Source organism: Odontesthes bonariensis, chromosome 9 (genome assembly GCF_027942865.1).
Source record: "Odontesthes bonariensis isolate fOdoBon6 chromosome 9, fOdoBon6.hap1, whole genome shotgun sequence".
Taxonomy (NCBI): Eukaryota; Metazoa; Chordata; class Actinopteri; order Atheriniformes; family Atherinopsidae; genus Odontesthes; species Odontesthes bonariensis.
The window spans coordinates 19,064,607-19,080,529 of NC_134514.1; the positions used below are offsets into that span (position 1 = coordinate 19,064,607).

The window sequence follows — 15,923 nt, forward strand, 5'->3', positions numbered from 1 at the left end:
GGCGCTACGGAAAGTCACGAGTGACAAACACATTTTTACAAACTCTTTCATTTTATTTATTTATTTTTTTCTAATTCGGTGTGGATTTTCTGATCAGTGCCTCAGATAAAAAAAATAATAATAATAAAGTTTCAACAAAACAGCCTGACACTGTGTGTGGTGGTGACTGGCCTTTGACGTCGACACCTTTTAAAGGCATGTCCACAACTTTTAGTTGACTCCAGCGAGATGTAGTGAGTGCCACGTTTGAAAAGAAAATCTGGCAAAAATGCTGCCTAAACGCAGTAGTTTGATTTAACGCATACATTTTAGGAGATCCAACAGGACAAAGACGCATTCTTAAGGATTTGGTTTAAAGATTAGGATTAATTAGTAATCTCACACTGAGAATAGCAGCTCTTACAATGAGAGCACTTTCTACCTGATTAAACTCTGTGAATGTCTGTTAAATGATAGTTGAACTAGTACCATAGTAACTGTAAGGGACACTTAGTATTTCCTTGAATGTTCCTTGCATGTACTTTGTCATCTATCATCACTTCTAGGTGAGCTCAGATGAAATAATGACAGTTATGATTAATTATTCAACCTATAAGCAGGGAAAACTGCAGGATGAGTGTTAAAGCAGGTGTAATGTGTCAGCTCATATGCTATTTAGCAGCACCGGCATTTGTCTCAGAGTGTATAGTTAGTGAATAGAATCTTATGAAACAAACTTGCTCTAATAAAAAGTTACTTTTGAAGGTTATATTTGTTGGACATCATAAGATCACTTTATGATCCCAAACTGCAGATCATCTGAAACCCTGAAAATATTCCTGCATCCTTTTTAGCCCTTTGCTTGCAGATGAAAACCGTTTTTTTTTTAAACTTCTAACCGAGTTAGTTATGTGGACAATTTTTAAAGATCATGTAGTGGTAGGGATACGTGATCATTTATGCCTATGACCCTATAGAGGAGTCAGTGCAGTTAACTGCACCTTTAATAATCTCTTAATTACAGTCACAAATATATATCTTAATGACCAAACTGACTCTTTGTCAAGTTCTTCCGTTTCCATTTTCCATGAACATATTACCTCGAAGCATTTTGCTTTTTATTACGGATAAAGACCGATATCTGTTAATATTTGTCTTGACACACTTTATAAGCTTATGAGCCTTTTTCCTACAAAAACCCACCAAATAGATACAGTTGACCTGCCTTTTCATCAAAAGACCCAAAGCATCGCTGTATATAGTGTTGTATATGTTGTAAATATCTATTTCATTTGAATAATACCAGTTTGTTTATGAAGGAGAAAAGAATGAAAGATGTTTCAGAAACTTTTATTAGTCACATTTACATTTTTTTATTATTAATCCGTGAAGGAAAAATGTTCTATCCAACAAATGGTTGAAGTGAAATCATATAATCACTTGCAAAGTTATTCTCTTGTCCCTTCTTTGACAAACTTTCCAACAAACAACAAAGTCGTCGGCAGCTTCCAGGATCCTCCGTTTTATTCAAGTTTTGCGTCCGGCTGATCGCTGCGGGAAGCCAATACGGTTATATGCGGTGTTCAGTCAATGTCTCGCGCTCATCTGGTAACCAAAAACCATACAACAACCGAGACTGACATCATTCTGTAGCTGTGTACAACACGGCATTATTGCTTTAAACTATGTCAAACAAGATACTTGATGGGGGCCACGTACAGTCCAGGGAGACTGTTTGACTTCAGCCAGGACTGACCCACCACAGTGAGACCTGGATGGAAGGAAGTGACTGACAATGCTGCTGCTCACATCAGTCATGAGTTAGAACGAGGAGCAGAGGACCGTCAGTGCTCAGAGAAACAGAAGCGCAGACATAATGCCTTTGTGATGTGAGATGTGCGGTGGGGTTGCTCTGAGAATTAGAAAACAAACCAACCTGGCAGTGAGGATTCACGCGCTGCAGCAGAGATATGAGTGCAAAGACATCTTTGTTAAGGCGTCACACTGCTCGTCTCCATGTTGATTTGAGTGGTGGGCCTCTTTGGCGCTTTAGCTTTTCTCCTCAAAGCAGACAAACGTGTCGTCGAAGATTCAAGCAGCTCTGATTATTTGCCCATTATGTTCCGTAGGACCAAAGTGTGGATAATCTAGTGTAAAATGCAAGAGGAGATGAGGGTCAAATGTTTGAAATGGACAGCAGGCTGAGGGATGCAGTCTAACAGTCTAAAGCTCAGTTTTCCTGTTTCCAACATGACAGCTTCGGACTTTAATAGTGTACTGTCGAGCAAGAATAGTGCACACAGTCGTGCCAATGGATCACTGACCAAGAGGTGACGAAAACCCTTATAAAGAGCATTTTTACTTAAAAAAAACAAAGGGAGAGACAAGCTCATTTTGATCCAGACAGTCTCAAGTGACACAATAACATGCCTGCTTGCGTAATGCGGCTTTAAAAGCAGCACACTGTTCAATGAACAGTATCACAGTAATAATAAGAGTTCAGAAAAATATATCATTATAAACATAATCAAACACAAAGGTAATCAGTCAGTTAAATCTATTTCAACACATGTCCTTAAACCAACTGAGGTGACGTACTACGAATAATATTTTTGACATATTGCTGTATCAACGACATACTTGTGAAACACAATGTTAAACTAGTAACCAGGGCAAAAAATTAAACAATTCACAGCAACGAATCACAACAGAAGTTAGTCTTACAGGAACTTACTGCTGCCCAGTTAAAACTCAGTGAGTAAAACACAGAAGTTGATCTACAGTAAACATTTAAATCCCAAACAAATAGTATTATAACAAGCACTTGAGGAAAGAAATGTGTAGTTTCCCCACAGTCCTGCTTCTTTGTATGTATCACAGTCCTCTATCATAAGGCAGTAAATAAAGTGGGAAATTAGATCTTAACTTTACTCCTCTCTTAGTGTTGTTCTATTTTTGTAACACTAGAGGGCACTAACTGCATTTGTCTCGCAACAGAGGACACAAATACAGACACAAACACAAACACACACACACACACACTCCCTGCTATGATGGGGCGGGGGGGTTTGTAAAGATAAAGATGCCCATGTGAACGGACCGTCCCTTAAAGCCTTCAGACCTCACTGCGTTCAAAGACACAACAAAAGCTACAGTCACCTTTTTGTTTTCCTGAGGTGAAAAGAAACCCCGGCACAACAACCTCAAAATTGTGGAGCTGGTGTCCGTGTGTGTGTGTTTGATACACAAACCACTCCTGAGTAAAACACATGGTCCAGTGAGTCAGAACTCATATCAGCGTGATTCAAAGCTGTCAAAACAAAGGAAGAGCCTCAGTGTGTCATTTGGACAAACTTACAAACTAAATTGTTTTGCACACAAGCAACACCACTGCTGTTCAACCGTCTGCTCCACCTCACACAGGCACTGCGGCGCAAATGTAGTTTTCAATCTTTGAAGAAACCGTTGACAATTAATCCATAAAATTACTTAATTGTTATAGTGCTTCACTAGTTAATTCAGTGAAGTGTGTTTTTATGTGTGAACCGTGTGAAAGAATCAGAGCTCAGTTACCCTGAAGTATATAACAGTGAGGGAACATTAACAAACAATAGAAGCAGACTGTGGTAAAGTCCCACTTTTTTAAAGTTTGACCTCTTAAACCACGATCAGCTTTCACAGAGGACATTTTGATTAGTTTTAGCAAGAGAAGGTTTTTTTCCCCCCCTTTTTCCTTCCCTGCTCATCACAAAGTATAGGGGGGTGTATTTGCTGTCCACTGTTTTAAGCCCCTCTTTCAAAAACAGATGGAAAGAGGCTGGAAAAAGCCCATAGCAAGCAAAAAAGTTGGAAGTTCTTTTTGAATCAGGTTAAAATTAAACGTACATCTGAAAAAAATGGAAACAATAAAAATTCTCAGTTTTAACATTTTACATCCCAATGAACGGTTTCTCCAACTTATCGAACTGTGTTCATATTTACTTCCCCCCCAGTTTTTCAGTGTTTCACAATGATGCAAAGAAAAAAAAGACTGTAGCATGTAATGCTGCTCTTTGCAATAAAACCCACAAACAGTGAGCCAGATTCTATGAATGAGAAAATAATTTGTGCTTCTCTACGACTGTCTGTTATGACACAAGATGATGGTGACTGGTAAGTGTCTGAAAACTGCCTCAATGAGATACCTGAATGGACCTAAACCAAAGTTAATGTATGAGGATCATCTGCTGAAAAAAAAAAGCCTACAAGGAATTACGAGCTGCTATTTCTGTTCTATTCAAAGTGAGGGAAATGTAGCTATTTCTGATCAATATGAGGCGTCCCCCACCCCTCAGGTATTTTCAGCTGTAACTCAGTCAGAGGACACAAACATTTGGATTCATGGGATGATTTATGTTCTGCTTTGAGAGGTCACAGTTGGTCGGGTCCCACAACTGGGCTGAAGTCCACCTTAAACGTCTGCTACCACAGTCAAACTCACAGTCATCTGAAATTAAAGCGGGGCTACTTAGTAATAAGGCTCCACAGTATACTGAGCATTTAACAGCAGTGTAAACAAAGCGTCTTAATTTCATCCTAAGACTGAATCAAAGTGACACTTACTGACGTTTGCTTTGCAAGTTATTTAAGGTTATATCAAAGTACATATTAAAAAAGTATCTACGGTAAGTGTGATATAATTAAATGGCTAAAATCACTCCTGGTATTAATTCGATCAAAGTGCAGAACAACAGTTAACAGCAGTCAACAGTCTGACAGAGGATAACTATACAGTGGTCGCACTGTAATTACAAGCAGATGTCACATTCGTCACTAGTCTGCCTTCGTCTGAGCAGCAGGGGGCGCTGCTGCTGCTGCTGAAACCAGCCTGGCTGCTTCATCGTGGGGCTCCACCGGCCCCTCTCCGCCTCCTTCCTCCCCATCCTCCCTCTCCAGGCCCAGTGGAGGCTGTCTTAGTGCCACAGCGTGCCTGGAGCGGGCTCTGTGCCTGCGAGGGTGGAGGAAGAGTGCGGGGTCCGGCATGGCTGTGGGCTCTGCGGGGCCCATCACTTTCTCCATGGGCACGCACTCTCGGGCGCGCTCCACTCTCGAAGATGCCCTGATGCTCTTACGCTTGGGTTTGACCACAGGGGAGATGGGGGAAGCTCCCAATAGGGGAGACACAGAGTTCTGCCCGGCACCATACTGACTGCTGGCAATGGCGAGGAGTCCTTGCCTCTGCTGCATCCGCTGGTGGTGCAGTTTCTGCCTGGCAGCGTGCAGCTGGAAGGAGAGGTACGCTGCTGCCTCTGTCTGCTTCTGCAGCTCTGTGTTAAGCACAGTTGAACAGTGGCTGCGGCGTTTAAGCTCCTCAAGAAAATGTCGCTCCTTTTCCTTGAGATTGGCTCGGAGGGCTCCCACCAAAGTCCCTTTGTGGCTCAGCTCCTTACGAAAGTCTCCTAAAGTGCAGTCCTGATCTGCCAGACGGCTTTCCAACTCTCGACAGCGGGCCTCCAGGATCTCCTCTTCCTCTTGAAGCTCTGACACAGAGACAGACCAGAACTGCAAGCGTTAATTATAAATAGGAAGTATTTGAAAAGTGTACTTTGAAAAGTGCGCTTTTAAAATACAGCATCCAAATGCACAAGGTTTAAAAATTCACAAAAATAACAATAATTTTAAAAAATGTGCGCAGCTGCAAAAAAAAAAGAAAGAATGAAAAAAGATAAAGAGAGATAAAACATCGAGGCGGTGTATGCATCTCACTTAAATGAGTTAAGCAAAGCTTTTGTTTGCCCTCAGCATCTCTCATCCTCAGCACACGTGACCGTGGAAACGCAGCTCAAAGACTATCTAGATCACATTTCTGTTGGGATGTCATGAAAGGGGTTATCAGGGCTAAGTGTACGTGCTTGGAAAATCAACAGTCTGTTGAGGATGATCTCTAAGGTCAAAAAAATGATACAGCGACCCTAAAGCCGGATGTTGGAAAAGACGCATAATTTCCACCCCCCTCCCCCATTTCAGGCTGCTCTGCTGCGCATTACGTATTCATTTTTTTTCTTCATCCAATCATATTTTGGTATTTCTGGATTCGTGCGAGTACCTCCTAAATTAATTCAATCTGTATCTAACTTAGCATAGATGGGTTTGTGAGCTGTGACCAATCACACGTTTTAGGAAATGACCTTTGACAACTGAAGCCTACATCAGTTCACCGTCGCGTCCACATTGAACATTTGTGTCAAACTTTTCGTTACCATCTTCAATAGGCGAGACAGAAAGACGCATGGAAAACTAAAATGTAAAACTTTGGGCCACGGCTGCTTAAGAGGCATAAAACTACTGACATAGTGGGGATTATGATAATAAATTATTCAGTTGTGAAGTGTGGAGTAGAAATTTGGAGAGTTTCTGTCAACTCACCTTACTCAACCTCTACAGTGTATTGTAGTATAACATGTTACTGTTAGATGTGTGCTGCTTTATCGTGTCAGTGCTCTGTCCTTATTAAGGGGAGGGTACGTAGGTCACCATGATAATCATCTTTATTATCATTCTGTCCTCTGTTGTTCACCTTCCCTGTCATCTGCCTTTGTAGGACCACAGGAGGCAGGCTGGTGGATGCTCATATGAAGCAGCTGCACCATGAACCTTTGCACACTCTGCAGGACAAAGAGCCCACGCTCCTAATTCAGTCCATCTTCTTATTAAAAAAATAACATTCTACCACGCCCATGGTTTTTCTACGGCCAATGCTGATCTTTACCAAATTACGGGAGCCAACAGCTGATGTATGACGCTGATGGCTTTACACGTTTTGGTTTGGCTAGTTTTGCCTCACACACTGGACTATTTAGTGCGATGTGCAGAAGTCAAAGGATTTTTATTCAAAGAAAGGAGATAACCGTTAAAGTTAAGTTGCTTAGATACACACGTTGAGGAATACTGAGTAAGAAAAATAGTCAATGAAAAGAAAAAAAAAAGAAGTAAAATTCACAAATTTAGGATCTAGGCACGGCATCAAATATTTCCTACTTCTTTTACTGTCCATATTTCCACAGGAACAACACTGCGCTCCACTTAGACTTGCCTGCCTGTCAAACTGCTCAGTACCTATGCTCAGGCATCGGGTGATGCAGATTATTAAAGAACCTGGCGAAAATCGTTCCAATTAATTGGTCCACCTCTCATCAATTAAGCGGCAACAGAAAGTTCTTCCAAACAGAGCTACAAAAAATGACTATTACTCTCTGCTTTTTCTCCCTGCCAAGGTCAGGTCTAACACATCATACTGCTTGTTTTTTATCACTCTCTTGTGGTAGACAACCTTTGTGCTGTTTCATTTCCGGGACGAGGGGGAAGGTTCTGATGAAAAGCCCTGAGTCAGTAAAGTAGCGTCCGGGCTGACTGAGCTGGAGCCTGCCAGTTCAGGAGGAGATTACACGCACAGCAGGTGGGCACTGACCTCTCTGCCCACAGAAATCTGTCATTGAGGTACTGAATCTTAACGTGTGACTGGAGGTTTAGTGAGTCCTGGAGGTGAACTTAGAAAGCCTGGAGTTCCTGTAGAGTTCGGGGTTTAAATTGCTGCATCTTATCATGTATTTTTTCAGTTGGCACGACTTTCCTCTTTAATACCTCTTCTCTATCATCCCTCCTATTTTTTTGTGTCTTTCCGTGTCCGTCTGTCTTCCAGGATGGATTATCTGCATACCAATAAGCGTCAGGTTTTCTGTTGCCCATCACCACACCCAGATCGAGCTCATATGCCACTTCATATTCTTCCGTGCCACCATCTCCTCTCCTCGCTGACCGTATTCTAACACCCTAGGCTTGTCTCTAAATCGCTCTCCTCTCCACCTCATGTTACCTCTCTCCATCTCTTTTTCCAGGCTCTACAGCTCAGCTGAGTCTGTAAGCGGACACTTCCGCTGGGACCCCGAGGAGAAACGAGAGCAGGACAAGAAATAGAGTACGGATCAATTTGTGAAGGTGGGGGTAGAGCAGAGGGCCGTGCTGTATTGATGGATGGAGGGATAACCTGCCCTGGAAAAAAAGATGGGATCTAATGGCTCAGTAATGCAGCCAAGCGCAGCTCCCCCATCTAACTTTCAACATTGACCGAGCTTTTTTACTGCTCTCTCTGCATTCTGTGTCTAATATACTGTGACGAAATGGTGCTATCTCTTCGTCCGTCCTGCCACAAGCGGACAGTGAGCCTTTCTTGCCGAAATTTAGCAGTTTCATTTCTTTCACACAGCAAAAACCTAATAAAAATAAACAACTATAACTACTCATGGCATGTAAAAGCTTTGTAATAGTTGTAATAGCCCCCCCCCTGTAGAATTGTAGAGATGTGGATGCAGAGAAGGGGTCGATTTGGGGTCGATTGGGGGTTGACGTTGAGTCTGGAGAAGACAAACTAGCTCAGCAAGATGTAAACACAAGTCTGTCTTAGTTCCCGAAGCCAAAGGCCTGACAAAAATACAGTGGAGCGCAGGTGGAGAGATTTATGGCAGAGGATATTAAGGAAGAAAAAAAAAAGATGTACAAAAAAGAAAGGATTATGAGCACTGAAGGGCTTTTTTTTTTTTTTTTTACATACCTATCTGGCTCCTGCCCGGGGGCTTTACCTTCAGCTCGCTTGTCAGCTCTGAAAAACACAAGAGAAAGACTCAGTCAGAGAAAACAGAAATTGATCATACACTCTGAGATTGGACAAATGCACTGCTTAACCGAGCTGAGGTGTCTTGTGTCATTAAAGCTGTAATGACATGATTTGTTTGCTGCTGCTGGTTAACACACCAGCTGCTCGATGCAGTGTCTCGCACATTTTCAGTGAGCGTCTGCATAATTCATGAAACAAAATCTGAAACTTCCCATCAAAGGTTGTGTGCCAGAAACTCGGCCTGCTACAGTCCAGGGAGAGAAAAATCTTCTTTACTGCTGCTATAAAGACATAGAGTATTAGCATTCCTCATACAAAATCACTATGTAGTCTAATGAAAAGGGATTTTGAACCAGAAACCCCCCAAAAAACAACCTTTTCCTCTTGTTTGTGGATATTTTGTGCATTATTATTGAGCATTTGAAAATCTTTTCAACACAAAGCTACAGCTTCAAGCTGAACCCTGTACAGCTGATATCCAGCTGAGACTTACCGAAAGTAAATGGGTTTAAAAAACACAACATATCCACACGCAATGTCATTTCCAAAAACCCTCATCGTGGTGCTTGATCTCAGTTTTCTCATTCATTTCAACTTAGTTCCTGTGACAAGCTGCTGCTCATGTCTACACAACAGCTGGAAACAGAGGTGACAATAAAACCGTCCAACACCAGTATATCAATATTCAGTGAAATATCTTCTTTAGGATAATAGCTTTGTGATTTGGGAGACATTTGCATATCCTTAAAAAAAAAAAATCCCAGGTATTCTGGTAGTATTTTTGCGTGTGTTTGATTAAACTCACAAGACCGCAAAAAGAAAAACAAGGTCACCACTTGGATTTTTTTTGGGGGGGTTTCAGAGCTGTGTGGCCGGTTTTCAAAACCCGGAAAGAGGGGACGACCTTAGAGGAAGAAACGCTTTGGGACGGAGATCACTTAAAATGTCTTCTGATATCGAATCGAAGAAAAGCATCAGCAGAACGGACACTAACGTTTGATCAAGAAAGTAAGAGCATTTCCATAAACAATGTAAGACAAAGATATCGGGACAAAAGAAAACCACTTTTCATTGAGACAAATTTTTTCAATATGTTAAGGAGTAGGCTATAAAGATTGGACTTATTGTGTGTCTCCTAGCAAAGTCTGTGAGGGGCGGTGTTGTGATCTGGGCTTGCAAGCCCAAGCTTCAGCTGGACAGGTCTAGTTTCAGCAATGAGGTCAGCTCAGATGAATATACTGAGTGACCTGTTTTTCCATCAATAGAGATTTTCCTCTGTGATGGTGCATACATATTCCAGATCTTAACCCCAGTGAGAATTTCGAGGATGTGCTGGAAAACATTTGACATTTTACACAATCTTACAAGACACATATATTGTGTAACGTTTTCGTGCCAGGCAGCGTATTCGTGATTCGACACACTGTGTGAGGAGGGGATTCTGTATACACTGTATAGTCGGCTTTACCTATTTTTGTAGGTCTTGCAGTAGTGGATCTGTGGCTTTTGAATATTTTGAATACATTTTAGAATAGAGTCAATGGAGAAGAGGCACGTGGGAAGTAGCGGTATTGGTAATTGGTGTTAATATTAAACAGACATCCGCGTGATAAGGTTTGAGCAAATATTTAACAGTATAACAGGGGAATTTTAGATAGCTCTTATCTCATATCAGTACAATACAGCAAAGGCTTTAGTTTTTGTGAGGATAATGGATCAGGCTGGTTTGTGTGTGTTACTCAAGCATTAGTGACCTATATTGCAGTGCAGATTGTTGTAAGGGGGTGGGGGGTTGGATCTCTGCTCGTGTCTGGCCTGCCACTCATCCCGGTGATGATTCAGAGCAAACTGACTGCAGAAGGGCAGATCTCCACATTCAGCTCCTACAGCGGTGGTTGTGTAAATTTGCCTATTTCATTTGATCCAGAACCTTTTTCAATCCAACGCCCAGCAAGGATTCCTTTATGTTCACGAAACAAACGTGAAAGCCTGTCATTGAACACGTCTCACACGATATGAGCAGAGAAATTGAGTTGAAGTTATTAAGTAAATATTTGCAAGTTTTAAGAATAATTTAGTTCAATTTATAGTAAGACATGTTAGGAAATAAGGCTTTTCTTGCCCTCGTGCTCTCCCTGTCACACCCTTTATCCTTCCCTCTCCAGTCAGTATAACACTCCCACTTATGCCGCTGGCATGAAGAGAGAAGGACGAAGGGGGGGTGGAGGAGAAGGGGTAGTTGCTGAAAAAAATAAATAAATAAACAATTATCATTTAAAAAAGCAAGAGAGGAAGAAAAGAAGGAGGGGAGAAAGAGAAGAAGCCAGCATAGATGAACCCTAGCTGCTCCAGATCGACAAACCCTCTTACACTGGTTTAATATTTGAACTGTAACTGCCAAGTGACGAAGACCTCAAGAAGTCTTCCTCTCTGGTTCTCCTCGTGCACTATTGTCATGTGGCGTGCATGAAGTTAACTCAACCACAAGAGGATGATTGTAAGAGATATTATTTCAATAGTCAAACAATAAAAAAGCAAGTACTCAGCATTGCAACATCCTGCGTTAACGCTTTGTAGGTCAGTCTTATCTCCTGCAGCCGAAACGTGGCGTTCAAGGTTTTCTCTTTCATCGATTCAACCTTGAACGCTGCAAAGATATCCTCAAGTGCAAACACACACACATACACAAAATATCGGTGAAAAAAAAGTCATTTAGCTTGTACCTCAAAGAGGCTGCAGCACAAGAGCCTTTATGCTGATGAGCAAACTCAAGGTGTTCCGAACAATAAAAGAGGAGCTCAGCATTACAAAGGCAGAGCTAATATGCAACGGCAACATCATCAGCTCAACCTTGCAGCACCCTTCCAGGGATCAGATCGGTGAGCTGGCAGCAGACACCCATCACACTGTGCCTCCAGTATGAAGCTTTTACATTTGCATAGAATCACTGTGAGTTATACAAGTTATGTACTGGTAAAATGTTTGTGACAGCAGCATATCAACTACCAACAGCAGTTTTTCTTAGGATATAAGCTGACAAGAATGCAATCAAATGCAACTTGGATACGGCTGTCTTCAACTTAATTTTGAAATGACAGTTTCTCTAAGAGGCAAACATCCATGTGAACAAAAAGAATGGTGCTTAGTAGAAGAAAATAAAGGACATCCTTACATATGGTGACGCTGTTTCTCCTTTACCTATGTATTCTGTAAAGGGAACCATTTGATCTTACTTACTCTGCATTAAAAGGTTCCTTCAACAGCTTTTCCACTGTGGCACAAGACCATTGTGAGATGCTTTGAAGATGCTCAGCAAAAAGTGTAAAAGTGTGTATTTAGTGAAGGTAATGTAATGTGAAACTCCTGAGGAATATGGAGACTAAAGCCTGTGTTAAAGGTAGAAACAGACTGAGGAGAGGATTCACAGCCCATGCTGCTGCGGGAGGGTGACTTATTTGTGTACACGGGCAAGAATGCAGCTGAGAAAATGCAGCAAAACTATTCAAACACTTCTCTGCCGACTAACTAATAATTAAAAAACAATGTCTGTATGAAGACCAAAAAAAACCACACACAAGCCTAACTTTAACTCCACATGCACCAAAACAATCTGTAAGAGCACCACGTGGGCTGCCATCAGCAGAAAGAGAGCCAGTAGCAGCAAAAGTAGAAGGAGAGAAGGAAGAGACGTGTAAATAAGAGGTGGAAAAGCAGTAACCACCACACAGCTGCACTGACCAGATGTGATGCACGGCAGAATTACTGAATGACAGAGGGGGTCGTTTTCAACAAAAAACAGTCACACTGGCTCAGAGCCATTTATCTCCCTCCCACACACACTCACACAAACACACAAAACCCTCCCCCCGCTGCTCTCCCCTGTATTTGTGCACCACAATCCTTTTCAAATGCATTACTAAAGAGATTTATGGACAAACCATCATGGATGTGTTTGTACGCATCTTTTTTTTGTCTGTGAGAGAAAAATGTGTGTGTAGGGACAAAAATACGTTAAAAACACCCACACACTGGGTTTCACCTTCTATCCTGAGACTATTTCTTTCAGAGTTAACATTTTATTTTAGATTCAGTTTACTGACAGCTTTAGGTACGGGTTAGTGCTGTGGTTTAACAAGAGGGGAAAACTTGTCCAAGGAACAGTGAAATTGAATAGAACGTCCTCACAAGATTAGGTGTGTGAAATCATGTGGACATGCAGGCTTGATTAAATGAAAGGCATATCCATTAGTCCCCAAACAGGAAATGATGCAATCTACTGGAATTGCAGCATGACATCACCATGTAGCCATTGTCTGGCTGTGACTGATGGCAGTGTGCACACTAAATGAACAATGAGGACTACATGCACACACATACACACACACACACACACAAGATCTGGGGATATTTAGTGTCTTTGTTTTAAAACTTATTACTGCTCTGCAGATTGTGACTCAACACAGAGGGAAATTAAGCTTCTTTTAACTGACGTACGTCTCCTCTTGGACAGAAGCAGTAGAATATCCAGATGGAAGCTGGATGGATACGCATGAAGTGAAATAAAATGTTCAAAAAAGGCCACGAAAGGGTGTTTTTTTTAGAGTTGTCCATAGAGCCTGTCATTTAAAATCTCAGTAAAAGCCTCTCTTTTAAGGTAAAGGGGTCAATGTCTTTGCTGATTAATAAAGAGCAGCTTTAGCCAAAAAGAAAACATAACTAATGATAATCTCATGTGTGCTGAAGTAATACATTCGTTATCAACGGAAAATACATCACAGAGTATTCCAGTAACTGATTGGAAATTATTCAAGGAAACGTGACTATTTGGTTCTGGTTCTGATGCGTTAAACGAGAGGATTTGCTGTTTTCTTTGTCATAAGACAGTAAAGTGAACATTTTGGAGTTTGGGCCTTTTCGTCAAAACAATACCCACATTCTGCAGACTCTCACTGAGCTTTGAAAACATGTTATGGCCCAATTTTCATTATTTTATTACATTTCAAACATTAAACAACTCAGAGTTTCAGCTCTACACTTCTAAACTGGTGGGAAATAAGTGGTTAGCCGTTTTATGGTCTCAGGAGTGGATATAAAGTTGAATCCCATCCACTCTGATCTTTATATAGTAAGACAATCTGTTAAAAATGTCCAGCCATCAATATTAACCCCACAGACAAAGCATAAATCCTCACAGTGCAGAATAACGGTAAGCTGCAGTCAGACAGTATTCTCCTCTGTTTCTGTAAGGGTTGTGGTAAATAGATTTATTTCTGTCTCTCTCTCTCACACACACACACACACACACACACACACAATAGCATCATCAGAAGTCCGTCCCTCACCTGTGCATCGTTTCTGCAGGGAGAGGATCTCCAGGTGGAGGCCATGGAGCAAAGTGAGGTGCTCCTGCCTGAGGAACACCATGCTCCTCTCCACACTCTGGATCTGCTGAGAGAGGCTTCTCTCATCACCCATGCTGGAGTCTGCAGACAGAGGGTAGAAATCAAAAGAAAGATTTCATGTTTGCCTTTAAAATAGCAGCTTTTATAACTTCCTACCACAATGGCAGGCTTGAACAACAACTGGGGAATCTAACTTTCTCAACAGTGCACATGTCAGCCACAAAAAGGAGGAGCATGTTTTCGACTGAGATCACGCTGAGGCTATAAATAAGGTATCGATAACCTGACAAATGACAAATCCAAGACGGCAGCCTTTGTAGTGAAAATTAACTCATTGCAAGTGTCTCTGCTCACCTTTAAATGGATGTTAACCACCAGGAATTAAGAAGTGTGCTTCGCAGACGTCATTAAAACGTCCTCCGAACCGCGCATGCTGGTTTCCACAGCTGGTCCGAATCCTGCAGACTGCGGCATTCACCAAAAGACATTTTATCTGAAGCGTTAGAGTGCTTCTCAGCGGCATGTGACGACGATTTAATTAGAGAGGAAGAGGCAGAAAGGCTGCGAGCAAACGCAAAACAACGCTCCTCGCTGCAACATATGCGTCGAGCATCAGTGGAAAGATGGTGTTGTCAAGTGGGTCGATAGGAAAGCCCGAGAGGAGAGTGCGCAGTCCATTTTTAACATGCGCCACCTTCCTCCATCACCCCCCGACTGAGGCATCGAGCAGCTGGATGAGCTGGGAAATGATGAAAACAACTTGGGATCAGAACACGCGAGATCATCGTACGAGGGAGTCAGTGCGAAGGCTGATTGGTGGAGGCCTCTCAGAGCCGCGCGTCTGCGCTGAGGAGGATCAATACGGAGCTCGTGAGAGTACAAAGGAAAAAGAAAACTTTGACATCACCATGGGGGGAATTACACGAGGGTACACCGTAAATCACTTGAACAGACAGCGATTTATTTTATTCAACTCAAGCTTTTGAATATTATGGTGCTCTGAGCACCGTTGACCATGGGTGATGGGTGTGATTCCAGCACCATGGACAGAGACACGTGAGCTGCTGCAGAGGTCCACAACATGTGGGCCGCGGACCCCGTGAGGCTACAGGAGCTCTGCTGGTGCTTATGTAATTCAAAAGGGGGAGTGGTCAAGATGTCACAGTGGAAATAAGGATCATTTCTAAATTGCCAGTTTAATATGATTAAATGAAGTGGTTGCAACAAGGTTTAAATCATTAATCTATCAAATCACACTCTCATTCGACCATAAAATATGTAAAGAACCATTTAACACAATCCTGTTTAAAAATGGGTTGGGATGCCGTGTAAAACAGTATGCAGTGATATGCAGATCCATTACACTCCTACACCCGCAACATGTTTCCAAACAGTGGGAATAAGATCCAATGTCACAGGAAAACTCTCAAAATGTTCATCGAGCCAGTTCATTCTGACACAATTTTTGCTGTTTTAAAGTAAATTTACCTTCAAATGTCATTTTAGGATTGAGTCTTTGTATTGTCATTGTTGAACATATTACAAACTACTTGGTAAAGCAGACATTGTAACAGCATCATGGATTACTGGCTGCTGCAACCCACCTGCTTGGCTAAACACACCAAATGTGTTGGACACACAAACCACATTATTTTGAAAGTTGTGCTGGGTTGCACAAAAAGAAGAAAAAAAGCCAAATTAATTTCCCTCATTACAAACAGGACTGTCCTCCACAGAACATCTCTTTGTGTTGCTGCCATAAAATTTAGGTTGAGATAATATTTTTCATGAAACAGTAATATGTCTCACTTTCAACACTTATATGTTTTCTAAGTTCTGTTGTAAGTAAAATACTGGCTTATGAGATTTGCAAATCACAATAATCTTCGTTT

General features: G+C 41.7%; 1 protein-coding gene across 1 annotated transcript; it reads right to left on the reverse strand.

Moving 5' to 3' along the window:
* Positions 1-1,340: 1,340 nt before the first annotated feature.
* On the reverse strand, positions 1,341-14,794 carry ccdc92ba (coiled-coil domain containing 92Ba). The gene is made up of 4 exons (XM_075473523.1): positions 14,386-14,794; positions 13,972-14,112; positions 8,567-8,614; positions 1,341-5,498 (listed from the first exon to the last, which is right to left on the reverse strand). The coding sequence occupies exons 2-4, from the start codon at positions 14,102-14,104 to the stop codon at positions 4,792-4,794; spliced, it is 888 nt and encodes a 295-aa protein (XP_075329638.1). The 5' UTR covers positions 14,105-14,112; positions 14,386-14,794; the 3' UTR covers positions 1,341-4,791.
* Between the last annotated feature and the right edge of the window lie 1,129 nt (positions 14,795-15,923).

Bases quoted from the DNA above. Each gene is read 5' to 3' on its own strand.
- ccdc92ba (XM_075473523.1), bottom strand. From the start codon at position 14,104: ATGGGTGATGAGAGAAGCCTCTCTCAGCAGATCCAGAGTGTGGAGAGG. The intron at 8,615-13,971 runs GTGAGGGACGGA...TGTGTTTTTCAG, and splicing joins CCTGCAGAAACGATGCACAG to AGCTGACAAGCGAGCTGAAG. The intron at 5,499-8,566 runs GTATGTAAAAAA...TCTCTGTGTCAG, and splicing joins CCCGGGCAGGAGCCAGATAG to AGCTTCAAGAGGAAGAGGAG.